Source organism: Topomyia yanbarensis, chromosome 3 (assembly GCF_030247195.1).
Source record: "Topomyia yanbarensis strain Yona2022 chromosome 3, ASM3024719v1, whole genome shotgun sequence".
NCBI lineage: Eukaryota > Metazoa > Arthropoda > Insecta > Diptera > Culicidae > Topomyia > Topomyia yanbarensis.
The window spans coordinates 151,792,470-151,819,659 of record NC_080672.1 but is presented as its reverse complement, the minus strand read 5'-3'; the positions used below and the strand labels follow the sequence as shown (position 1 = coordinate 151,819,659).

At 37.4% G+C, this 27,190-nt stretch overlaps 1 protein-coding gene across 13 annotated transcripts in view; it reads right to left on the bottom strand.

Annotated features, from left to right (window-relative positions):
* The window catches only part of LOC131688555 (fat-like cadherin-related tumor suppressor homolog), a 690,234-nt gene that overhangs the window by 299,724 nt on the left and 363,320 nt on the right, over window positions 1–27,190 (bottom strand). For all 13 annotated transcript variants that reach the window (XM_058972873.1, XM_058972872.1, XM_058972882.1 and 10 more), the window contains one exon: window positions 23,140–25,732. In XM_058972873.1, the coding sequence (XP_058828856.1) occupies window positions 23,140–25,732 (2,593 nt within the window). The remainder of the gene's footprint in view (window positions 1–23,139; window positions 25,733–27,190) is intronic.

Genomic DNA, 27,190 nt, shown 5'->3' with positions numbered 1-27,190 from the left:
ACTCGAAGCGAGTCTGACAATGAATAAGTTGTCTTATTATTCTCAGTTTGTGCGGAATACAATTGCTTGCATTCCAGAATCTTCACATGTTCAAGAGAGAGGTCCTTAAAGCAACCAACTCCGTACTTCAACACGTCTTCGCACTTCAAACCCGGCTCGGCGACGACCCCGTCGATCTCCACTGCTAAACAAGGAATATACGCTTTAAATTGCTTTGTAAAACGTTCGCTGCGAGCAATCTGGTTTGCCTGGTCGAGGTCATTCACTAATATGCGTATCTTATTAGCTCTAACACGTGTTATCTGAGCTACGGCCGGGTAGTTAGCAGTCAGCTCCCGTGAGATTTCTAAAATATTAAGCGATTTCGTGTTGGGCCGGAAATAGACCACCCAGGGTCCAGTCGAACTGGCTGGGTATGTTTGATAACGGGGAGGACTGGGGGAATCAGGGGAGGGAGTAATTTCGGGTTTATCCGGTATATCCATGGGAATATCATTCCCATCCAATGTTACTTCGCCCTCGGCCATTTAGGCACGAGGATAGCACGTGGTGTAAACGAGAGATGAAACTTATATTCAGAGGAAAGGGATCTAAGAAGTAGCGACCGATCGGGGAAAAGGGAAATGAAAAAAAAAAAGATACTTAGCTTATTTAGCGGCTTGTCCGGTTATTCCACTATTCACTTCACCAACCTAGGCACCGGCGAACAAAGCCAGCCTCAAACAATGGTTGACCTTCACAATGTATATATAGTGATTTACTCTATGCACAGCACAAGAAAAACGATCTGCTTCGATCGAGAGCTCAGACGATTGTGATCTAAAATATTTGATTTTGCGTTTACCGCTCCGGAGGTCGCGCAAATGGCTCACTAAACGAGCACCTTCTGGTGCCCTAAGACGATTTCGCTATATTTTCGAAGCAGCGTGCACTCAACGCACTGGCGTGACTGCCGGAAGGTTAATGAGCAGAACTTATTTGATTCATTTATTTTCCTAATTTGATTTAAATCAATTATTCTACTCATTTTATGAATTGGATTTTTTTAACGAAAACGAAAAGCTGAAAACGAAAAAGAATGTACCATTACCATTGTCTATTATTGAGCCATTCTCCAAATAGCGGAATTTTCACAAACATTTTAGAATTTTGTAAACCAATGGTTCTCAAATTCGTCTCATTCGTTTTATTTGATTTATTTTTATTAAATCATAATCATTTTAACTATTTATTCCATTCTTAATTTTTTCATATTGTTGCCTTCATTTATCTATTTTATCCATTTCATTTTTGTATTCATGACGTTCATTTAACTCATTTTATGTCATTCTTTTCATTTTATGCATTTTTATATTTTTTTCAATCCGTGCATTTGAATCATTTTATTCATTTTAATAATTTATTTTTTTTTCAGTCATTGTTTTTATGAATCTCATCCAATATGTTAATTTCACTTAACCTATTTTTTGCTATTTTCTTATAATTTTTTAATATTGTCTAATTTTTATTTAATGAGCTGAACTAATTTTTTATTTTTTAATTTTATTAATTTGATCTATTTAAGCAGAATGATTTATTTATTAGCTGCTTCCACGATTTTTTTTGCTTTATGATGTTTTAGTTTCTTTTGATTTATTGATTGTATATAATTTATTTAGTTTATGTTGCATGAATTCTGCAAACTAAAGAATGATCCAACAGTAATACATATGTAAGAATTGTCTTAACTCACTATATGATGGATGCAGTCGGTTTTTCATAAATTCGTTTATAAAGTAGCCACTTGTTTTGGTTCTAAGTAGTGTTAATGCAGAGTTGAGGAACATGGGGAGACTTGAAAAGGTTTTCAGCTAAATCTGCATAAATCTTTAAAAAAATCAGCCTTCCAAAGTCATGGAGTATTGTGTATTGTGCGTATTCAAATTTTTTTGTGGAATTTTTAATTTACTTTTTCAAAAGTTATAAAAGTTTTTTATGGTTAAGTTTCCTAATGCGGGGAGACTTGACCAAGAGAATTTTGAAAAATCAGCACAAAATATAATGACATAAAACATACCGTAATAATTTTTTCAATATTATCGAGATCCTTAGGTAGCAGTAAAAAATATAAATTTGCACTTGCACTTCATAAATTTCGTCTGTTTTAATGCATTTCCTTTTAAGGATTGACTGTACTGCTTACATTGCATGGTCATACGTCACGAAATCAGCTATATTACTGAGGCTAACTTTGTTTACTAGTACTAAAAAATATAGACTGATGATTGAGGTGGGATTTTTTTGTGGCGTGTTTAACATTGACAGTGGGTCCCACAGCCTAGTAAATATCAGAAATTTATCTCTCTGCAGCCCTTTGCCACTTAGTCAAGTATCCCCAACATTAGTTATTGCATTCAATGTCGTGAAAATTTTAACAATAACTATTCAATGTTCCGATTTATGTAAAATCATTTCACTAGTTCATAAAGAATAAAATAATGTATGAGTACTTTGAAAGGAATTATTAGTCGAGTAGATATGTTCATTCAAAGTTTGATAAAAAAATTACATGATTTAATGTAAATTAATAAATTGCGGAATATTTTCTAGGAAAGGATTTTTCATTCCGAACTTTTTAAAAGTACCCTAAGGGACCGAAACAAGTATAAAAAATTTTTTTGAAAAAGAAATAGGATCCTAATAGAATCCGTCATAGCCAATAATAGAATTCTGCGCTTGGTCAAGTTTCCCCATGTTCCCTTAAGGGGGGTGAGGGTTTCTGCGTGAAAACAAAACACATTCCTTGCGATTTTTTTAGAACTTTGCGTGAAACGAATTGATCAAAACTTTTGTACATTATGGTGTATCGTTTCAATAACATGCTGTAATTTTTCTATGCAAAAATATCGACAAACGATTCGGTGACGAAGCTTTTTGTAGGACGTCTATGGAAAAAAACATGATTTGCGGTGTTACTCGCCATTCAAAAACTACTTAACCGATTTCTTTCAAACTTTGCATACACATTCTATGTAAAAAATACCTAGCCCCTACGTAGAGTTTGTGAGATAATTTTTCATTAGGGGGGGAGGGGGGTGTTTACTCATAAAAAGGTCGAATTTTACGTGAAAATAGAAATTTTTATTCAAAATGAGTAAAAAACCCACTTAATTGAAATTGAAGTATCTTCAGAAAAGATTGTTAGAATATCATTGTCTAAAACTTATCTGAAGACACCATCGTTCTACCATACCTCCTAAAAAATCAGGCGAAACGCCACCCTATCGGCCGGGTTCTGAAATTCATTCATACAACTACGTAGAGGCCTGGATACTAAGCACCAACTTTGCGGAAAACATCATACTTCATAATGTAACTACGAGGAATTATTAATTTATTCTACATTTTTCAATTTCCGACCACTGTGGGACCGTTTGCTACATAGAAAAAAAATATTTTGTAATTTTAAATTTATTTTCGTGCACATATTTGGAGCATGAATATAAATGTAAAATTTTGTTCCACCACAAATACACACAACTTGTCGTACTTTCTTCGACGAATTTTATTACAATTTTACACGTTGATTGAAAATACACAGCTTCATTAAACGGGGCACCAATGAACATCAATGTATTTTTAATTCAATATTGCTGTAAAATAAATGGCATGTAATATCACACGAACAAATGTGTAAAATCATATGCTTTTTGATGCTCCCATTGAACACATCGAATTCAACTTAACTTTCAATCAAATTTTTTATTCAAGCTTTGTATGTTTACATTCGTATAGGTTTCCATGTCGTTTAAATTTCATTATTTTTTTATTTGTATGTTAGAATCAAACCATGAATAATGTAGAAAAAATGAAAACTTGTGCCGTTATTAGTGTTGCCTCATTTACTAACTAGATCGTACTAAAGAAAGGTGAACGAAGACGTTGAATTTTGTGAACTTATAAACATTCAAATTATAGTGTGAACAATGTAATGAATAAATTAAATTTATGAAAATATAAAAAAACAGTAACAAATAAGTTATATTGGATTATACAATGCATTATTGCTATTATCAAAATAATGGATACCTTATAAATCTGTTTTATGATGGTATAAAAAAACATACAATGAACTGATTTGTTATTTGTTTTGTCATGACCAAATGTTTACAGATGGTACCCGACAGCAACTTTGTTCTCGCGCTATGCGCTTTTTGAGATATTTCATTTCGCATAACTAATTTCAATTTTCTCAAAGGAAAATAATTTTTTTTTACGGTGTTATTTATATAGTTACAACTTTTCTGACCTCATCATTTTTATTTACTTGGTACTATGTTATTATTATTTTTACATTGGTTCTATTGGAAAGTTAGTTGTGACTAAATGAGAAAGTTATGATATCGCAAAATGACGTCGTACTTAAATTGGCATAAATATGCAAAGACCAATATCGATTGGCGTACCGCCGTGTATTGGCTCATCTGTAGGATACATGCACTTCGCACGCAGGGCCGACTTAAGGGGTTATATAAAAAGTTGTGGCGAAAAAGTGAGCTAAGTTCGCGATTTTTTCAAAGCGTTTTATGCAAATTTTATTTGAAACAGCAAAAAACAGCTCGTTGGTAGTGCTATCGAAGTTCGAACAAACAAGTTGAATTAAAAAAAAATGAAGGTTGGCGGAGTTATGGCCCATCTCCCGAAACGTGTTTTTTGGCAGAAGTTTGCGATGAACGCTCTCCAAGCCGAACTGTAAACTTAAATAAAAAAGTAAATAGATTATTGAAGGAAAATGTATTGTGGTGTAAATAAAATACCAAGTTAACCAAAAAATTGAGTTTTAGGATGTTCAAAATTTTAAACAATAATTCATGGTGAAGAATCAAAAATTTTTGGATGAAAAAAGAAACCCTTCAAGTACTTACATGAGATTGTAAATACAAACAATTAAAAAAAATATATGAAAATGAATAGTTTTTGAATTATCACGTTTACCGCAACGATACTTTTCAAGCAACTTAGTTCTGAGATAATTGCGTTTAGTTTAGTTTAGTTTTGTGTTAACTTCATACGCGAACCAGCGCGCTGCGAACGGCTGTAGTTTGAAATCTAGTACTCCGATCTAGATGAAATTTCACACAGGTATTTTCAAAAGTATGAACTTTCAGAATATTCAATTTAAAAAAAATCGATTTTTTGTGTTCCAACTTTGTATATTACCCCTTTTAAGACTACTCGGAGCCCCTAGACACTTCTGATTTAGGGAGCCCCTATAATTAAACAGGTATAAACTGTTCCTCAGCATCACGAAGCCATTTCTACTCCATGCCACCCTGTGGGAATCGTAATATATGGAAGAGGTACACGAAGTTGAATTTCCATCACTATAGGTGCCGTTGTAAATATCCAAGTGCGCTGGAAAAACGAAAGGAGTATATCCTAAAAAGTTATTAGCATTTCAGACCGATTTAACCGACAGTGGCAAATAATTTGGTAGAATTTCGAACATAGGTAAGCTGTGTACAGTGTAATGGACTTAGCAACTACACTATGTAACTAGTAACAGACCAGTAACAATGCCTTGGTACATACTCTTTAATGTGTATCCTTGAATTAATCGCACTGTTGCTGATAATTTCAAGAATACTTCATGCAATTTTCAGTTCGGTAGCTGTCAATGTTTGGAAACAATTATTTTGATCATTTTGTTTGTATTTTCAATAGATTTTTCTAGTACTCTTCTTTAGAGTCTCAAGCTAATGAATGTCTCTTTTGCTGGAAATATATACGATACAAACCGCAACAATGTCGCAGATTCATTTGACGACAGCACTATAACTGTCCTTACATTACACTATGAGAATTTACGAAAAATGTGTAGCGATAGCCCAATAAAATTCAGATCGTAAATATATGTTTTGTTTGCGTATTTCATAGCTAAGACTACTGGAGTCACAAGAATTATAATATTTCGTTCCGTGTTGTTCTAAATTTCCTGCTGTTTCTGATATGATGAAGCTGGATAATGTCTATTTCTAACTTTGGAAAAAGCCAAATTTTTTCTTAATGAAAATGCCATTTCGTTTACAAATGGCAATATTGAATATTAAAGCCTTTGAAATCAATTGATATTATATTGAACGCACACACAGAAAAAAATGTTGGTAAAAATTACAGTTTTTCGCTCTTAGCAGAAAAAAACCAACATATACTCTTAGTTTGAAAATTATTTTAATTACTATTCTTTAATAAATTGAAAGGAAAACTTTTATTCTGATTATTATTCTTGATTAATTTATAAGTTTTACTTTCAACTTAAAAGAAGGTGTTGGTTGTTTTTGATAAAATATTGCTTTTACCAATATTTTTTGTGTGTATAAGTGTGTGAGTCGTCTTGAGACTCATTCATTTTGGATGGTCGTATTTTATGCTGCAGGAATAGATAACGATTTCTTGAAATATTGTGCCTTTTTGCACAAATTGTTGGTGATGTAGGTTTTTGTTGTATATGCTGGCAGACGTTTTGTGCATTCGTTTATTGAGACCGGATCGAGGAGGTGAAGAATGCGTACACATGCATTTTAAGTAATAATAATAGTCTACATATTCACAATTGGTATGTCGAAGACGGCGCTGGTGGTTAAGTGGCAAGCTTATGATCACCTCTCTGGTGTTGATAATAGGCACACAATGCAGAAAGAGACCGACAGAAAATAAATTTGAATAATAACAATAATTATCACTTTCACCATTCGAAATATCTGTTCAACACCGTAATTGTTACGGAAACGAATTTTAAAATATGCCATATTCATAAAGAAACATTGAAATTATTCGTCCCTATTACAATGAATTTCAATGACAGTCATGTAAAACAGTCTAAATAGAAAGCACATCGAGTGCACGTTGCCCGGAGGTACAAATCCCCGACTATATACTGAGAACGCTCCATTTGAGCCAATATAAAATGATTCCTGATTCGTGCACGTCACTGTGATGCATAATATGCTTATGCATTCAATCATTTGACCCTAAACTGAGATTTTGAATTAGGCTCAGCGAAACTGAAATTCAAATTTAAAATCGTTAGATTTCTGCAACACAAGAATTTGCTTGGCTAAAATATTGGGATCACCCGAAAAAAAGTACACACATTTCATTTGACTTCTAAAATTCAGATTTATGGTAAAGGTAATGTCGATTTGTATAGACTATTTCAATCACACTTTCACAATGGCAATTTCAAACACTTTTGGGGTTTTACGAACGTTTGCATTCACGACGTCCTACATGTTTTTTATAGGGCGGAGTGTAGCAAAAAATAGAACTATTGTTTCTCTACCAGTCTAAACGTCATAGATAAATATGCCAAATCCGGCCGAGAAAGCATCGAGTCTTCGTGAGACCTCAAGAAGTCTAGATGTAACTTTTGGAGGAAATTGGTCCGTTCACGGTCCCAGACGTGGTGAAGAACTGAATATTTGCCACCTCCGCGAATCGCTTGCCAAACAATGATTTTTTAACGAATTGCGACAAAAGCTTCTTCCATTTTCTGTATAGCTCCTTGTGCAAGTTTCGCCAATGTCACCTGGTTGCCGCTCCTGCTTGGTGCCTTTCGAACTTTTTATACGTGTTGTACGAAACATTTCATTGTTTTGCTCACAGTAAATTGAAGCTGGATGGTGAATGAACGTTTAAATTTGTTCAAAACTATCCTGGTCATGCAGTGCCTTGTTTTTTTACCGCTACCGTAACCCAGTTTGATTATCTGATGCTTTTGAATCAAATAGGATAAAGTGCAATGTACGATTCCATGCTTCTACTGATCCATTGTCACTCACATGCTAAACGATTGAGTGTGACTTTTTTTTTGGGATACAGTTTACAGAATGATTTTAATTCACCCTAAGTTGGGTGCTCCCAAATTCCCGGGGCCCCTGACCCTGGCCCAGTGTGCCCATGCATAAAGACGGTACTGTCCGCACGAAGTTTTTTTTATTTCCTTCGAATCCTTCTCTTGCGGTGTGTGATGATTTTTCGCCGCCTTGTAATAAGGCAACCAACTGCAGACTGATGGAGTTTTGAAACTTCCAATGTTCACAGGAACGCTTGCTTGGTAGCAAAAGCATCGAAAGAATAACGGAAACTAATGAACAAGACAAACAGAAGCGCTGCATTCTCGTACGGAAGAAAGCCGGGAACAGCCGGGAACGAATATTTCGGGCTGCAAAAAACCAAGAACGTCACGCTCCACTTTTGACACGGCAAACGGAAGCTGCTGCATTCCAATCTGCTAAAAGCCAGTTATTTGTTTTGATCATTTACGTTGTTTTCGCGAGGCTCTGGATTGGGAATCGCGGAAAAGAAAAAAGAAACGGTACATGGCTTGTTTGCATGTTCAACACTCAGCGACAAGTTCAAATCCGTAAATTGCAAGAACAAACTGGATCCGGCTTTTAGACGATGAGCTAACAGTGACCGGAAAGCCTACAGCATGCCAGTCAGAAATGAACCACTATCGAATTTGCATAGAAAATTTATTTGTTGGACGATGGCTGGAAATGAATAGTGCCACCGTTGCATTCAGATTTGTTTTTATGGGATCGATTTTGACATTGGGTGACTTGATTTACTGTCCCAATGGTAGATGAAGCAACCTTTAAAATGACTGCCTACAATTGAGTTAATGATTTTGCGTCATGACTAATTTATTAATTATTCTCATATACTCCAAATAGTATTAAAAATAGTTATGGCGTAAACACAGTATACAGAAACAGCCTAATATGAATCGTACTAGTTTTCCCCGCAAAAGCTTACTGACCGCAGTCGGTGCACATAGGCGATAATTACAATATAATTATTTGGCCTCTCATAGTTCTACAGCAATAATTCTCTCCCGCTGGGTAAAACCCAAGTCGTAATGGTAACTAAGTTCCTCGGCGCAATGCCGGTTTGCATTGGCAACCGCCCAGTGCCTTTCGCTGACATAAAAACACGCCCTAAGTGGTCGAATAAAAGTATCCCCGACAAAGCTTGGGCACCACATGCCGAACCAACAGCCGGTAGACTTGCCATTTTTTAGATCTTCCACTTCGCTGTGTTTGTGGTGCACTGCACATACGTTGCGCGAAATAAATTATTTCATGCCCCTTTTGTTTTCCCTTAGCAAACCTCAGTATGGAGTTGGTTCGTTTCTAGGGACAATGTCAGTTCACGGTAGGGTAAACAGGTTAAAATGTTCGACCCGGGTAATACTAAGAATACGAAAGAAATGAAAACAACTGAGGTTCTTACCCTAGTAACAATTGCGGTTTTATGGCACTCTTGCAGATCTTCTTAAAATGTAGGAAGTTTCACAACTGTATTTCTTAGACAGCATGAGCAGCTTGTAATGTACGGTATACAATTGGGAGAATGTTTCTATGAGTTAAGTGCAAGAGACATGCGCAACCTAACATACCTAATGGACGAGAAAATAGCATTCAGCATCCGTTCGACCAACGACTTAAAATTGCCTGGTCAGAATGGCTGAAAATTTTTCATTGACGTCATCCAACTCTTTCGCTTCGAACATCGGAAACCACGTCACTTGCGCATGCAAGAAGATTCAGCCGGCAGAGTTTTTCGACTCCCAGCAGCATTTGAAATGTTCACGAGACTAGCTGCTATCTATATTATCCTTCATTTACGTTATTGTCGATTTTTTTAGGTTCAGATACGGAATTCAAATGTCATTGCAAGAAAGGGAAAATATCAAATTGGAAAATTGGTATTGACCGAGTAAAATGTCGCAACATTTTTCATAAAATGCAACCTCTAGATGTTTCCGCAATGGGGCCCAGCCCACACCATTCGAAAGCTTTTATCAACTATTTAAAATGAACAGGGGCTATTTGCCTTGAGTCAAACAAGAAACTAGAATTAATGTATTTTTGAAATATTACTTTTACCACGACGTTTGAAAGATATGAATAACCATACAACCCTTTTTTTCTAAAAGGAAGGCGTATTACACCCGTTTAATCCACATGTGTTGGTTTCGGAATTTTGATGAAATAACTAACCTTCATTGGTATGCATCGTTGGTTGCTGGTGTCAAAGTAACTTGTTTTCTGGCAGAATGGGCTTTATGAGTTCGGGTGTGATTTTGACAACTATGTTACACACTGAAATGGGTTGGAAAACATTTAGTAATATTATTACAATAATAGCTGTAACCCGATGCGCTTCGCAAATAGTTGGTATTTAAATATATGAAACATACCAAATACTTCATTTTACAAAAAACTAAGTAAAAACGCAATGCAATTTGTTACACAACTAGAAAAAACATTCTTGGTTTAGTGTATTTTCGAGGTATATGGTAACCAATTTAATTTGGACCCCTACATATTTTGGACCATGTTAATGTATTTGCCTCCTGCACTGCTAGGTTTCTCTTCATTGGTTTGGTTTCATGCAACAATTACATTCCTTGGGTTGTCTATTAAGTTTCAATATCATTAGTTCATCTCTAGGTGTTTAACCCCTTCATGCCCTAGTTGTTTGAGGACAACAACGTTTTTAAACAGCTATAACTTTTCATTAATGCAAGATTAGATCATAAAATCTAGTAAGGATAATAAATGTGACTATTGCCTTTCATTTGAGTATAAACAGTTACAAGGATCAGTTCTATAACTGAAGTTATTGTAATTAGTCCGATTGGATTCCGATGGAGCAATGTTGGGATAGTTTACGTTGACGACGGAAAATGATTTTTTCATGCATCTTCGTTGTGTTATCGTTATCAATTTAGACTGTCTTTGGCTACGTTTACCACGCAATTGGACTATTGTAAATATTCTTGCAGAAATGTTTTGGGCATTGAAAGGCAAAAATCGAGCAGCTTCTAGCACTGCGAGGGAAGCACTTATCTGTATGAAAAAAATCTTTTCGTGTTTCTTGAACCCACCGTTTTCCAGGAAAAATAGTTTTAGAGCCCTACATGCACTAGAAAAAAGTTGGGCATGAAAGGGTTAAAATTAAACAGAATACACAACTTTAAAAAAAATCACCTAAAACGTTTCATATTTCAACGATAGCCAAGATGAACCAGTGGACATTTTCAAATTGGATTTAAATATAAAATTATAATATTTTTTATTGATTCAATTAGTTTGTCTAATTTGGTATTATGCATGTTACGTGTTTGAAAGGGTTTCTTTGTAATGTTTTATTGTGGAATGGTCCGAAATGTGGAAAATCCATCCTGGAAAGAAATGTCACTTTCGAGTTTATGTCAATGTATAAAACATCCATTGACAGTTTTCTTTCAAGGACAGTAATTTTGGAGCAGACTCGTGCATGTATTGCATTAAAAAACATAAGCAAGCAAATATTATTGACGTTAACGTAATTTCACTTCCTCTAGGGGTTCCAAAATTGGTTCGTTACCCTAAATAACTAGTGCCGGTTAATATTTTAATTGCTTTATACTGCCCATGGTCGCATATTTGGCCCCTTTTTTATGAGATTTCCAATATTTATGGGACTGATTTGCGATCATGGGCAGTGTACGACTGTAAGATATGACATGAGTGTAAGTTTGTACTCCGCCTGTTCGGATGTGCTGACACCTACACGCACTAAATAAGAAAGCCATTGAAATTTTGTTTTTCTGGAAGTGTTTTCGAGGGATTTTTTTTTCTGTTCTCGGAGTTGTTTGATGGTTTTCTTCGTTTTTATGTTTGATTTCGCCAATGCTCTCTATCGTTATTTCAGAGAGCGAGTACAGGTGCTATAACGTTGGCTTATTAGCCAAGGCAGGACTAATAATCTCTGACCCATCCCAGGAACTTAGGACCAAAGGAGCGACATTAACCTTCTTAGCCAAGTCACTCCGAGCGATTTATTAAACCCCCATTAAATTAAAACGATCGGTACGGTTGTCCACGTTTCTTCCTTATTCAAGGTTTAAAATAATATTTTCTTTGAACGCTAACTGTAAAGCGGGCAAATGACCAGTTGGTTAAAGCCCCAATAAACAAATCAATCAATCAACTTTGAATGATTATTATATTACACAAATGACCGTCTATTTGCTAATACGCTGAAGCCTATTTTTATGCGTATTTATTCAACATTTAAAGCAAATTTTCGAAATTTTTATTGATTTCCTTATATTTGCGTTTTCCACATGGATATTCAAAGTTCCACGATTTTGAGAATAGATAAATTTTAGATGCAAGTGGTTGGAAAACTTCAAAATAAAGTGTTTAACTTACTTGGTTGCATTTTGATTAAGAGATTACCTATTTTCTGAGACATTCGTCTGACACGCTATTTCGAATATGTGGCTTATGATTTCAATATTGAAGCCTTTATTCAAAAAGTTTTAGAATCGCAAGTTAACAACAGGCTATTCTACAGAATATAATTTTCATATAAAACTTATTTTAAAGAAGATGCAGGAAGTATCAAGCACTCCAGATGAAATAAAGAAACGCGGATTCAAATAAAAAAGCATTATTAAACTATTTGTTATGGTTTAGTCAAATGATTATATAAATAATTTTCTTTTAATTAATTGTGCATATTGCGAAAACGAATTTTCAGAACTTAAAAAACTGATATGTATAGATTTCCGCAATATCGTTATGAATTTTGAGGATCATCGAGGATCTTCAGTCTGATTTCACCAATTTATGCGAGTTTTTCATAAACAACCGAAACTTGTCCAGTTTGTGGGTATCTGATTTTGTGCGTTCTCCGAATCACCAAAGCATTGTAATATTTTTTCTTTAAACCCCCGCATAAAAATGTTTGAGTTTGAGATTGTTGTATCTTTCCATTCCACCTAAGACAGTTTTACATATACAATGAACTGACAATTACTTTGAATGCGCATATGTACTAATGTTTCCGTTGTATTCGATGGTGCTTCGTTCGCCTAAAAAAACATCGAACTAACAAATTTTCGTAATAATCAAGATACTTGATTCATTTTGTAGAAAGTAAAAAAACGAATAATTCGACCTGTTCAAATTGTTCAAAGATTAATATTTGTGAGTATGCTGCATAAAGCTATCAATATTTCAAAATGGCCCAGAAATCTCTGAATATATACATATCCCAGCTGGTATTATTGTTTGCATTTAAATGTGTGTTTTAGATGGTGCTTGAAATAGCTAAAAACTTTAATGTAAACATAATGAATAATTTCCTCCTTAAAACTAAATAAAATTTAGAAAAGAAAATGTATTTTAGAAAACATGAAATATTCTAAAATTCGTCACACCGAAGAATCCTCAACAATTTCTCGAATTTTATGATTATCTGTTATAATATTCGCAGTTGATAGATTTAACTATTGTAAAAAATTGTATTTCTGCGAATTTATTATATGTGAGATAATTGTACTGGTTTGCTTAATCTTCCCCATATTTAAAATACCAATAACAAAACCCCGAAAGCGACTTTACTGGAAACCTCAAAATGCAAGCCTGCAACTTTGGTATCTGTTTCTTTGAATCTATTCGGAATCATAAGTAACATTTGTCGTATTCTCCGTAAAATAATGTAGGTAAATTATCCGCTAAATGTTACCATATCGCATCGACATTATTTCTAAAAATCGTGTAAATCATGTTAACGTACAAGAGAAGCACCGAAGCGCACTATTCTGAATCTAAAAATAGCCCCACTTTCCTAACCTGAAAAGATATTATAAAGCTATTTAGTCTATCGTAATATAACCAGCTGTAGTAGTGAGCAAAACTATATGAAAACAAAGCGTATTATACAAGGAAAACAAACAGTTCTTTGGCTTTGGCAAAGTTCAATGTGTGCGTTCTGGAAACATCTTCTGCATCTATAATCGTTTTGCCCTTGATGAATGCGTAGAATATTATGCTAACATTAAACATCGGTCGAAAGCAACGTCGTTGGTTCATGCAGGAAACACCCCCATAAAACTCAGAATACCCAGGTTCAAATCGCTATATCCACAAATAACAATCAGCGTGTCATATATTCATAATAACAATCAGCCAGCATGTATGCAATCATTTGACAAAACTATAGAAAGCTTTTGCTACATAAAGCTTTTTGCTTCCAAACGAAAAACGCCTTAATGTATGCTATATTTTTCTATTCAATTCTATTTTTAGACCTGCACGCTAAATTTGTTGACACTATACAATAGGTAATAAAAGCTATATTGGCCGTAGGTGAACCTAACAAATTTTGTTATAATTCTGATAGAAACCTAGGTTGTCATATTTTTGATATATACTAGAAGAATTTCTGTTATGTTTTCTGTTATTTTACCAACTAACGAGACAAAAGTTGTAACACAACTTGTTATCATAACAAAGTAACTCAGTATGTAATAATTTTGTTATTTCTTTCTGATCGGGTAAGGTCATTATCATGCATAAATGTTCATCACATAGACCGGTAGATGATCCTACAATATATGCTTGTACTGATGCTGATCCATTCTGCCATCAATGTTCCCGATTGGTCCCATAGCAAGCCAAGAAAAAGCATGCGCAATACAACCCCCACCACGTGGTACTGATTTTATAATACCTATACTGAGGAATATATTTTCTCTTTGCAGGAAATTAAACGTAACATTAACTGTCCGACCCAAATCTATTAAATTTCGGCTTACCGCCTCAAAAACCATTTCTCCATAAAGTTGCAGACTTATTTCCGTCCAAATTTAGAAAAATTTATTCTACGATGTTTTTGATTTTAGTCGACGAAAGTGCTAGAGTTTTTGATTCCTTGTTGATAAGACGATCTTCAGTACATGTCGTTTATCGTGGAGGGGTTGTAATCCGTTGCTCAAAATGTTATATTGCATTATATAACCGCTTCCTGAAACGTCTGGCATATTCCGAATTTTTTAACGCTTTTTTGTAATATTTCAAGTGGAAAATTTATTTTCTGGGCTCGTCGGTGCATGACGTGCTTTATCCCAACGATAAACGATATTATTCAGAAAATGTTCAGAAATATTTTAAAGCTTACTTTATGTGAATACGTGTTTCCTCTGAATATCAGCTGCAAGCAGAATATAGCAGCATTCACTAATTCATCTACAAAAAGGATAGGTAGATTGCACGCATACAAGGTGTTTGAAACTGTGAAGTAACTATAACCCGCTCCACACTCGCTGAAACGGAAATATAAGTAAATGTGCTAATTCTCTGTCCATCACTGTATACGTAAGTCATTTTGAAGATTAAGCTGCAAAAGCTGACCCTAGAGAATACCACATTCATTAGTCTGTTATCTTTAATTTCACGTTTATTAAAATCAACATCAGTAGACTAATTAACGGATTGATGGCAATATTCCACTACATCCCCAGTCACACATTTCTTTACAAGTGGAATCAACTTCTATTATAGGGCAGCTTGAAACTGTTGCTACAGCACAAAATTGCACCGAGCAGAGCTGGGACAATTCTGAATGATTCTGTTGCACGTTTCTGGAAATCGGTGAAATGGAAAATGAATAATGCATACGCATATTATAGTTTTAATATCAAAATGATTTGCATAGTATGCATATATCTGACTCCCTTCTGAATCCTAGCGGGGAGTACTGATGGTCGTTGGGCTGTGCGTACCTAGTACCGAAACTTACTGTTCGTTCATGCCAATGTTGCATCGAACGGGTTTGTTCAAATTTCCAAACAGCTTTGTGCTAGCACAGTGGTAGCCTCTGGGGGCCTGTACCGAATAGCTATCGAGTTCGAACATCACTTTTATTAACGAAGAGTAAGCTTATCGTCGGACACCTCTTACCTTTTGGGATTGGCAGACCTTTTCGAAAAATGGACTACGATGGCACGAACCAACGCATTATTTCGTAATTTCCATTGAATCCGTCGCTCCGTCTGAGTAAAGCCGAAATGTGGTTGAGTTTGGCACAGAGACACAGCAAACTAACCAACTGCTTCATTCTGTTACTGTTTTGCTTAATCAGTCTGTTTAATTCAATACACAGGTGTATTTGCGTTCCGGTTTGCAAAGGGAATTGAATTTATAAATTCCTCTCACTGCTGAAAATGGAGACAATTATATTTGAGAGTCTCTGGACAAAGAGATATCTTTAAAATTTATAATATATGCATCGATACCGGGGGGGGGGGCAATTTTTGTTTTGAAATTAATGGTTAATTGAGCTGATCAATGACAAATAATGATCAATAACCGATGCTTGAGATCCCGATTACGTTTAACCTTGGGGCACTAGCATGATACAAATCGCGTACTATGCGTCATTGTTCAAAGTGAATTCCCGATTGAAAACCTCCATTATTCCTCATCTTTATCATGTCGTCCTCAGATCAATCCATCAACATTTTTTGCTGTCGAAATCAATAGCATATCTGCGGGACCATATTTCTTCGTGCCATTTTACCCAGGCGACAACAATTATCCGTTTACCCCAGCAGTAGCAAAACCGTCGCACCCACTTCTGACAAACGTGAGATTTTATCACTGCAGATAAGTTATTATGAGTAATGAATAAAGAAGCGTCTGATGGTAACAGCAGAATTTCACGCTTCTTCCCTCGACTCTAGCCACGTAAGCGTACTCCGGAAGATTTATCGCCCACCCAAACCAACTTCGGGCCAAGTTTAGCTGAGCGTACCTCGGATCTCATGTTTGAATTCAGTACATGTTTCTCTAGCACAAACAAGACAATGTGATTAAATAATAATTCAATGTTGGCAATGCGTGTAACTCTAAACGGACCAGATGATGTTCACCCGACCCGGTGAAATGTCGGATGTTAATGTGAAATAGTGTATTCCCAAGTATTTACCCCCAAGCGCGATAACGTGATTAATTCTAATTAATTGAAAAATTTGTGACGCCAAATTCAGGATATCTGGCACGCGGATAAATATCCCGGGTAAAGTTTCACCAACACACAAGCTTCCTATCGTGACAATGCCATTTTCGCGGTAGAATAGATTATCTTTTATGCGTTGGTGTGATACAGCTGCCTGGGGGAGACTTTGGAATCGAACCGAACGCGACAGGTGATTTAAAGTAGAGCACGCAATAAATAATAAATTATGTTGAATAAGATTTAATAAGAATGAATGTGTGTCAAAGGATGATTGTCCGCAAAATAATGCTTAGGGAGAACTGGGCCAATTCGGTTTATGAGCTATATAACTGGAACATGTCAACCGATTCACAAATAAATATTTTTCCTGAAAGCCTGATCAATTGAGCACATTTTTTTCTAAGGCGACTTTTTCCGATCTTTTTCCGTATTATGTATAAACGGTTTTGCACTAAAGTACATGAAAGGTCCGAATTGCCCCAACCCTGTTCCAATTCGGATCACCCATTTCTTACCGATTTTTTGCAATAGAAATGAATTCAAACACTAAATTTCGAATTGTCAAATGAAAAGTTCTCTTTGTTATATAAAACTTTGTAGTAAATATACGATAAAAAGTAAGAGCTAGGCGAAATTTCCTAAAAATAGCAATAATGTCGAAATCTGTCAACCGATTTGCGAAAACTTATGTTTTCCTGAAAGCTCAAAAATGGATCGCAGCTATCGTCGACTGCAGATGCAAGCAATTTTCGCTCTCCGTGAAAAAATTTAGTTGTCATCGTCTATCAATTGTGAATTTCCGATATTTTGGACGACCTGCAATTCCAAAAAAAAAATATTTTCAGTCACACAGAGCCACACATACGAGCATTCCAAGAGTAGACGTCCAACCATTTCCAAGTCGAGGAGCTCCGCGGCGAACTCGATAACTCTCGATAAAATTATCTGATACGGGAAATTCAATAAGTTTTGTAAAGCTTAGACTTGTAATTAGTCATTAAACCATGGAAAAAACGCTGATCAAAACAAAAGAAGCTCAGCGTGGCCAGCGAGATTGCGGGAGACCTTTCTAAAGGTTCAATACTAACAATTTAACAGATAAAAAAGATGTCGATTATTTTTACACTATACACCATACGCCCCCTTAAATAAAAGATATTGTCCGGCAGATTCAAAATTGCGAAAATTCACTTGATTTAATTAATTGTTATTGCCAACAAAAATCTTGTTTTTCGGCTTACACATTTTTCAAAAAAGTGCTCCCAAAAAACATTCGCCCCTAGCGCACGCTCACGAAAACTGAGAATCGCAAAATTGTGTGAGATAGGACGGAGCTACAGGACAACCATGGAAATGACATATCCTCATTTTGATATCATATCTCAGTGTGGATGCATAAATGGCACAATTCTGAAGTAAGACATTTACATCCCAACCAGGAAATTTATGTGCGAGAGGACCTGTAAAACCGTATGTTGCCTTTTCCCAAACAACACAATTGTTCTGTTCTGTTTTGGTCGGATTTGGTATTTTGCCATTACGTAAAAAAGCCATGAAGTGGTATGTGGCGAACACCGTCCAGGTGGTACCCAAGGACATAAACGCTTCCATCACACCATAGCTCCACCTAATAGAAAAGTATTAGGAATCGGCAAGCGGAACTTCAAGAAGTCGCGAAAGACAGTTGTCAGCGAGATGCAGTTCAAGGCATACTGGCGTTCTGCAGCGAGGAAAGTGACCAAGAAGGCTGTGCAAAATTTGATGGAAAGTCAAACGAAAGGCACGGCAATTCGCATTCGCTAAAAAGGAAGCTTGAGTTAATATTTTTGACATTGAGAATGTCTTCCTCCACTGTCTGGAGCTAGGTGTCATTCTAAAATCTAAATTATCTGCTATGTAACGAAACTGTGTAAGGTTTGCGCGTTTATAGCTCCGCTATTACTAGATGGATTTTAATCATTCATACACCAACGGATTCAGAAACACCTAGCTTAAATATTGGTAATTATTAAATAAATAATAAAAGTGGTATATTGAGGATTGTTAAAATTAAAAAGTTCACGAAAAAGGGAAAACTTTCCTTTCATGAGGCAGATTTCTCAGGCAGAGCCGTCAATAGGAAGCACCTTAGTAGCTCAATCAAATACGAAAAGCCATAAATAGAGGCGACGCGTGCCCATTTAAATCAGTTGTTGCTCGTATCCCATACGAACAAGATCATCTCCGGACGATACACTAAGCGCTGTCGGTTTTCGGCAACGTTAGCATTTGTACACACTCGCACCTAAGTGACTAAATCATTTAGGGTGATGCGCACATTTTCGCCATGTTTCTATTATCACCCTTCTCATTTGAAGCCGTTGGTTAGAGCAGTGTCTTCCATCTTTGTTTAACGCATTGAGTCAAATGGTAGCGCAACAATAGGGGCACTCGATTCGAGTTTTCGTTGCGCTCAAACACGAGAATTTCACTGTTTTCAGCGCATTTGTGTTATTATATTGGTTCTTAACAACGAATCAAAGCTGTTGATGTAAATGTTTACGCATTCCATTGATTGTAGGTCGAAAAAATAATGAATTAGTTAGGCACCCGCTTAGTATGGTGAAAATAGGCACTTTACCCTACGGTTAGTTTATAAATAGAGATGACGCGTGTATGTATGTATCTGGACGCTACAATAAGCGGTATGCATTTTCGGCAGCGGTGGCATCGCACACAGTTAAACCGTGTACATATTTTTCGGATACCAGTACGGTGTCACAGAATGATTTGCAAAGTGGGGTGCATTGTAAGATGGTTTTATTAAATATCGGTATAACCTTAAATAAAAAATCGGTATTTATCGGTATGAATATTATGTATGCAATCAAAAAGTTGTAATATAATGTAATATAAACTCACTGAGCTTAATCGGTTTATCAATCAGTTATTGCATTTGAACCGGATTTCTGGTAGTATTTCATTAAGAAAAGCTAGTGCCCTTTCCAAAATTTCACTCTAAGCTATATCAAAAAGTTTTATCGAATGAAAAATCGGTATTTATCAGCATAAAAAATTAAAAATCGGTATTTTAGAAGCTTCATCGGTATATCGGTATTGAGGTTAAAAATCGGTATAAATACCAATAAATAGGTATATCTGGTAAATTATGAATCAAACCGCTGTACTGCGGTTGTAATTGTATCAGTTCTAGTTCCACATTAAAACACCTATATAACATAAAACGCTACAGAACGTGTAGTTCATTGTTTTAGTTTCACACTGGAACCGGTCTAATGATACACCCAAAACTCGGCCATAATATCTTTACGGTAATAAGAAAAAAATGCTCTAATAGCCAGCCGTTTAATACTAAGACGGTCGCAACAAAAACTTCCGCAAACTGCAATACAATCACATTCAAATCTCTGCATCGCACTCATGTTTCATTAATTCTTATACAATAAATACTAACGCGTCGCATTGTCTGGAAGTATGTAGCACTTCGTTTGACATTGTATTGCGCATCAAGCGAAGTGAACACAATGTGGATAAAAACGAGTTTCGTTAACTCTACACGACGCATTCCGTATTTGAAGATCGGCTCGCACTCGGCTAGCTTAAAAGCACAGTCAGAAAAAAAACTGACTCGGAGTAGTGGTAGGGTTTTTCGGTCGGTAGTAAATTGAAATTTCTTCTCTATCATGGACGTCAAGAGCAAGGTGGCGACTGCACAAATCATTTGGTTTGGATCCACGCATCCGAACCGAGGGTCCGGATACAGACACTTGTCTGGATCTAAGCACCAAGTCTGGGCCTGGTTCATGTCCGGACCTAGTAAGGGTAAAAGAGGTTGGGCTGGATTCAGGGACTGTTCCGGATCCGGGAACAGGTCCGGATCCGGGCGCTGGTTCGGATTCAAGAGGACCGGGCTTAGGAACTGGTCCGGGTCGGGAACTGTGCCGGATGCGGAAACTGTCCATAACTTTTATTTCACTGCCCAACCTACCCAGTAAAAAAGCCGTAATTCCGACGGTTTCTGCCACTATTGGGGCAGATTCTAGTCTGAATTCCGGCAGAAATCTGCCAGAATTGCGGACGGTTTGAACCGATACTAAAACTATCATATAAATCGACCAAATTATCCTACGTCGTCGCTGTTGAGCTATCTTATGACAAGCGCCATTTTACACATTTCGAGAAAAACGATTTTTCGTGAACGATTGCGTAGTTCCGGTCACGAAGATATGACTCATGCTTTAAACTGAGGACTCCACAGATCTGATTTTTCACTTTGTTCTGGATCGTGGAAGAGGCAAGAGTGGTTTAGTTTTTTTTCTCGCGCCTCGGTGTGGTTTTATAGGTAAAAGATAAAAATCGTGAGATTCTCTATATCAGTTTTGCCAGTAATTGGTTTTCCCTTCCCAGTTCTAACTCGTACAAGTTAAGTGGCTTCCCGCATATCGAAGCAGTAGTTTAGAGTCGGTATTCCCGAATTAAGGTATGGTGCAAATGGTGGCCAGTGCAGTGCGTGCCCTAATTCCAACTTGTCGATGGATGCGTGTTTTTCGTGCAGGTTTGAAGCTGCAGCATCCCGTCACACCGATCATCATCCGTCATCAACCGCTTCTGACCCCGCCATCTAGCTACAAAGTTCCCGGTGAACCATCCGGAAGAGCAACGACCGTCAAATTCGCGCTAGCTAGGGAGCAGCGTCGTTGCCAGCATACGTCCAGTTGCTGGGCACCGACTATCGATCAACCCACGTGGGAAACATGTAATGCAATAAATATTTTTTTTGTAAGCGAATTATGAGTTGAAGTGATTAAACAGTTTTTTTGCAGTAAACTATTTTTTGGTATTTTCTGGTGTAGGTAGTTTCACGATTTTCGGTCGTTTCCGTTTTTTAGCGAGCAGAGTTGACTCCTTTTTCCTTCGACTCCACCTTTCCCAAATCGGCCACGATTGGGGACCTTGTGTTTGAGTAGATCTTTGCCCGTGATGATAAAAAGCTTTAGAGCTAATCAATTATACCGGTCTGAGGCCTTCTTTGTATACTGTTGTTGATTTCTAGCGAATGTTTTCAGACTGGTAATCAAGGTACCTGAGTTCAGTTGGACCATTCTGGAGCCAGAACTCAGAGACAAATGGTACCCGCCCGTACGGGGGGTCTCAATAGCTGGGCAAAACCGAACAAGGCGAATGATCTCCTTCGGGAGTGGCGCTGAAGCCATCCGCTAAATATTGATTTAGGCTCCGGCTCCAACTGTCTCGGGTTACACCAGTTCCCAGACACAGTCATTTGAAGCAAAAAAAAAATCTCAGCGCGTTTCTCGCTATATCTCAGTAACCAAGCAGCATGTCAAAATTCTGTAAACGCCACTTTGTAGAGATTTTTTAGACAAGTCATGTGGCATATCTAACTCAGATTACCCCAAAATGGCGTTTGTCATAAGATAGCACAACAGCGACGACATATGAACAGAGCCGAGGTTGAATGGCGGTCACGCTTACCACTCAACCACCGGCGCCGTCATATGTTTGAATGTAACCCCTTAAAAGGCATTTATTCCAGAAATATTCTCAGATCGGATTTATGAAACGGAGTCATAAAATTTATATATTTGAAAAAAATTCTCATTTTTGGTTCGTGAAAGGAAATACATAAAATTGCGAATCATATTTTTTTTTCTTTTTACGTATGATTTATTATGAAATGTTCAAAAATATTGGACCGAAGCAACATCGTAAAACAATTGAGAAATAAACCAATATTTGAAGGGATTAAAATGAGCAGGATCGATGTTACCAATCGCGAGAAATTTAATGAAATCTGAAAGTCAAATTTCGAAAAATTGACCATTTTTTTGCCCCACACCTAGTCCAAAAAGATCTAAAGGATCTCGCATGCCATGAATCGATTTCAACTACTAAGCATATACAAGTGTTACTATCAACAGCAACAGATTTTCGATTCCCCAATTCCTCGCGTGAAAATGCACAAGAAACGACATTTTTCAATAAACGACTCGTTCCACAAATTAGTATTTAGATAAAATTCGTTACATTTCCACCTGATGTACGAAGTGCTGGAAATAGCATGTAGGTTTCCACGTAATCTAAATTGGTGTAATAGAAAACCGTGCTGACTGAAAGCAATCGCCTGTTGATTTTCTCTACGTGCATTGGTTGGCCCAACAGATCGCATCGTAACTATGTACATTGATATAAAATTCCTACATGACATGCCATTCGATTCGACATGAATTGATTGCGCTTATTAGATGTATAAAATAAAATGAGCTATTGTAAACATACCTTCATTATCAACAGCAAAAATGCCGAGACCATCGCCACCTTTGATCGAGTAGCTCACTCTGGAATCCGGTCCAGGCGGATCAAGATCCTTGGCTAAAACCTGCATCACGTGTGCTCCGGGAGGTTTATTCTCCGTGATCGATCCTGTTAGTACAAAATCTTCAAACTGTGGAGCGTACCGATTCTCGTTAACATCAATCACTTCCACAATCACCGAGGTTTCAGAAGATAACGAAGGTATTCCTCGGTCAATAGCCTTCACCACCAAGCTATGAATCTGACGCTCTTCGAAATCCAGCATCTTTGCCGTCCGAATCGTTCCGGACAACTTGTCAATTTTGAAAGAACCTTCACCATCACCATTTTCACCGAAGCTGTACTGAATTTCACTACTAGGACCACTGTCCAAATCGATTGCTGACACCACTGATATCACCGTACCTTTGGGTACATCTTCCCGAATACGAACGTTCAAGTTTTGAATACTGAATTCGGGCGCATTATCGTTGATATCGTCAACAGTTACTCTCACTAATGCTTCCGAATACAAGGCAGGAGTGTTCTGGTCACCACCTCCATCGGTTGCGCGAATTCTCAGTTCATAGACCTCGTGTCGTTCGCGATCCAACGGCGCGATTATTGACAGAATTCCGGTCTCAGGATCAACGCGAAAATCTTTAGTGTCAGTGATAAGACCATATGTGATCTTTGCGTTGTTTCCCAGATCGGCGTCGGTAGCATTCACACGGAAGATTATTGTTCCGTTCAACGCATTCTCAGTTACACGAAAGCTAGCGAGAGATTTTTCGAAACGTGGCACATTATCGTTTTCATCCAGAACCGTAATAGGTAGCACTTTGGAGATGGATTTCTGAGGTCTTCCTAAATCGTACACCGTGATATTTAGAAGATATTCGTCTCGTCGTTCACGGTCTAAATATCCTATTATTTTTAGCTCTGCATTGTCTGGATCAAGACGGAAGACGGAGTCATCATCACCTCCGGATATTCCGAATACAAGTTTTCCGTTGTAGCCTAGATCGCGATCCCTCGCTTTTATCCAAGTAATAGTCGTGCCTAGTGGAATGGATTCGTTGACTTTCACTTCTAGCGGAAGGTCGACGAATTCGGGTGCATGGACGTTTTCTCCATACCTGCTTGGCATCATGGCAAAGTCATCACCATTGCTGGTGTCCCGACCGGGCATATTGTTCCGCTCGGCGGATGCTTGTATGTCGACAAGCCTTTGCCTTACCCCAGTTTCACGACACTCAAAATTAGCACCATCGTCGGCTTTTAAGTTTCCACCCAGGTTTCGTTTGTTTCGTATCAAGTTTATCTGTATTCTCGCCGTATCGGCAAAGTGAGTTCCGTCTGTCGCCGTTACATTTATCTCCCGAAACTCAACACCGACATCGTTCAAGTCACAACCAATCGAGATGATTCCCGTTCCTGGATCCAAGTTGAAACATCCATCTTCGTTCCCGGAAACCATACGGTACGTGATTACGCTACCATAATCAAAATCCATCGCAGACAAGGTGAATATTTCTGTCCCGATCGGAGTATACCGTGGGATTCGTCCAATACAGTCAATTCGCTCGAACTGTGGTCGATTGTCGTTTACATCACGCAACTTTATAATCAGTTGCATTTCGGTTTGCCGCCGATATGGTAGTCCCCAATCGGATGCTCGCACTCTTAAAATATACTCCCGTCGCATGCTTTCGTAATCCAATAGTTTGGATGTACGCACAACTCCGGAAAAGTGATCGATATCGAATGGAACGTCGTTTAAATTCGCTATACTATAGGATATGTATGCATTCTCGCCTAAGTCCTTGTCACGAGCCGTCACTTTCGTGACAGTCGTTCCAGCAGGTTCATTTTCATCAACCCATATTGTCATGTTGTTAGTTTCGAAAATCGGATCATTGTCGTTTGTGTCCTGAACATTGATCTTCACCTTTGCGGAAGACTGCTTTCGAGTACCTGTATTTCCTTGATCGATTGCTGACACGGTCAGCGTGTAGAAAGCTTTCATCTCAGCATCAAGAGGAACGGCTGTGTATAACATTCCTGTTTCGGGGTTAACCCTAAACTCTCCGCCTTCGTTGCCTCCAACAATCTCCAGAAAAACTTGAGCGTTCTTACCCTCATCTCGATCGGTCACTTTCAGTCTTATCACAGGAGTGTTGGGTGGAGATGTTTCTAATACGGAAACTTCGTAAATTTCTCTGTTGAATACTGGAGCATTATCGTTGCTGTCTGCCAAATGTACCGGTATCACTTTGTAGCTTTGTCGTGAAGGGATACCACGATCTACTGCTCTAAGTGTCAGATTATAACCCTGCGGAGCAGTCTCTCGATCCAGCAACCTATGAACTTCTATTACGTATTCTCCTTGCCGTGTTGTTGTTTTTATACGGAAATGGCCATCCGGATCACCATCGACTATGTCCAAACTTTTGATTTGCCCGTGGACTCCCTTATCCTTATCCTCCACACGAACAATGCCGAAAATGTTAGTGCTCGAATCTTCCAAAATATCCGGCAAAGCCTGTACGTAAATGTCCGGTGAAAATAAATTGACCTGCAAGAAGAGAACAAAAAATTCATCAGTACCGTTCGTTCAGAATCGAAATAAATGCTATAATGCCCGTGTGTCATACGACGTGCCTAGTTCTATGCATGCGGAATAAAACATAAAAAATTCAAATTGTGCACAATTTCGCAACCCACCAACAAAGCAGAACGCTCTCCAGTTGAATTTATTGTGTACCCCAAACCGCTCGGTTTTGAAAGGCTGCAGATGCAGCTGCTGCAGAAGGCCAACCGAAAATTGCATTTTCAGTTCTGCCGAATGGGCTATTTTTGAACCCATACCGGGTTACAGTGGCAGCATCAGGGTCGTTGAAGAGCTACCGGAATAATTTTACCGCAGAATGTATCATACATTCGTTTGGGTTGTGCTAAATATGTAACTTGGTGCAGAATTTTGTTCACCGATGCAAAAGCATTTGCTTTGTGCTGCATGGAGCACGGCCGTTCCGAGAAAACAGAAATATTTGCAGGGTGAGGTGGACACGGTTGTAGATCCTGCGCTCATGTTCACTTAGCGAAAGTTTGCATAGTCTTGTGAAGTTTTCGGGGATAGTGCTTTAATTTCGTGCAGAAATGTGAATGATTCATCGTAACGCAACAGAACTTTAAAATCGGTAAGGCAACAACCAGTGAACTGTAATACAGTTGATAGAAAAAAATAAAAGAATGTAACGAAGCAACGAACGAAAATTTTAGTATTTTTATTTTGCTTATAGCGAAGTTCATTGTTCAAGCAATGAAGTGGAAATTTCTCGAATTCAATTGTTGGATAAAAAGAGACACCCCAAAATGACACTAAATCAGTGAAATAGGGATCCATCAAATGGAATTTGAAAGTGTTATAAATAAACGGCATTATCTGGGTTGATGTCCGTTAGGGCACCGCAAAAAAATGTTTTTTTTGTATTCTCAAAGACCCGCCCTCTCACATTGTGACAATTGTCAAAGTAAGCTAAGATGCCAAATTTCACATCATTTGGACAATTCTAGACTCCCGCCCACTTTGCTTGAAATTTTTGAAATTGCTGCTATGGGAAAATATGGAGGAAAAATATATTAAATGCTATAACTTTTGAAGTAGCAATTAGAAAATAACAATTTATACCTCTTTTTAAAAGGAAATAACCTTAGTATTTGAATAGATATTTCTGTTTCTCGCAAAATACGGAAAAGTGGGGCACTTAGTCATTTTGCCCCCAAAATCCCCTTTTTGCCTTTCTCAATAGAAAGGTATTGCAAATGCTCTGAAAACCGACTTCTTAACGGAGGCCCGGAGGGCCGCGTGACATATACCATTCGATTCAGTTCGTCGAGTTCGGCAAATGTCTGTGTGTGTATGTATGTGTGTATGTATGTTAGAAATTAGTATGCCATGAGAATTCAAAAAAAAATTATGATTATAGCTAAGATTTTGCTTTATAGCAGACTTGATCGCAGGAGGCGTTTT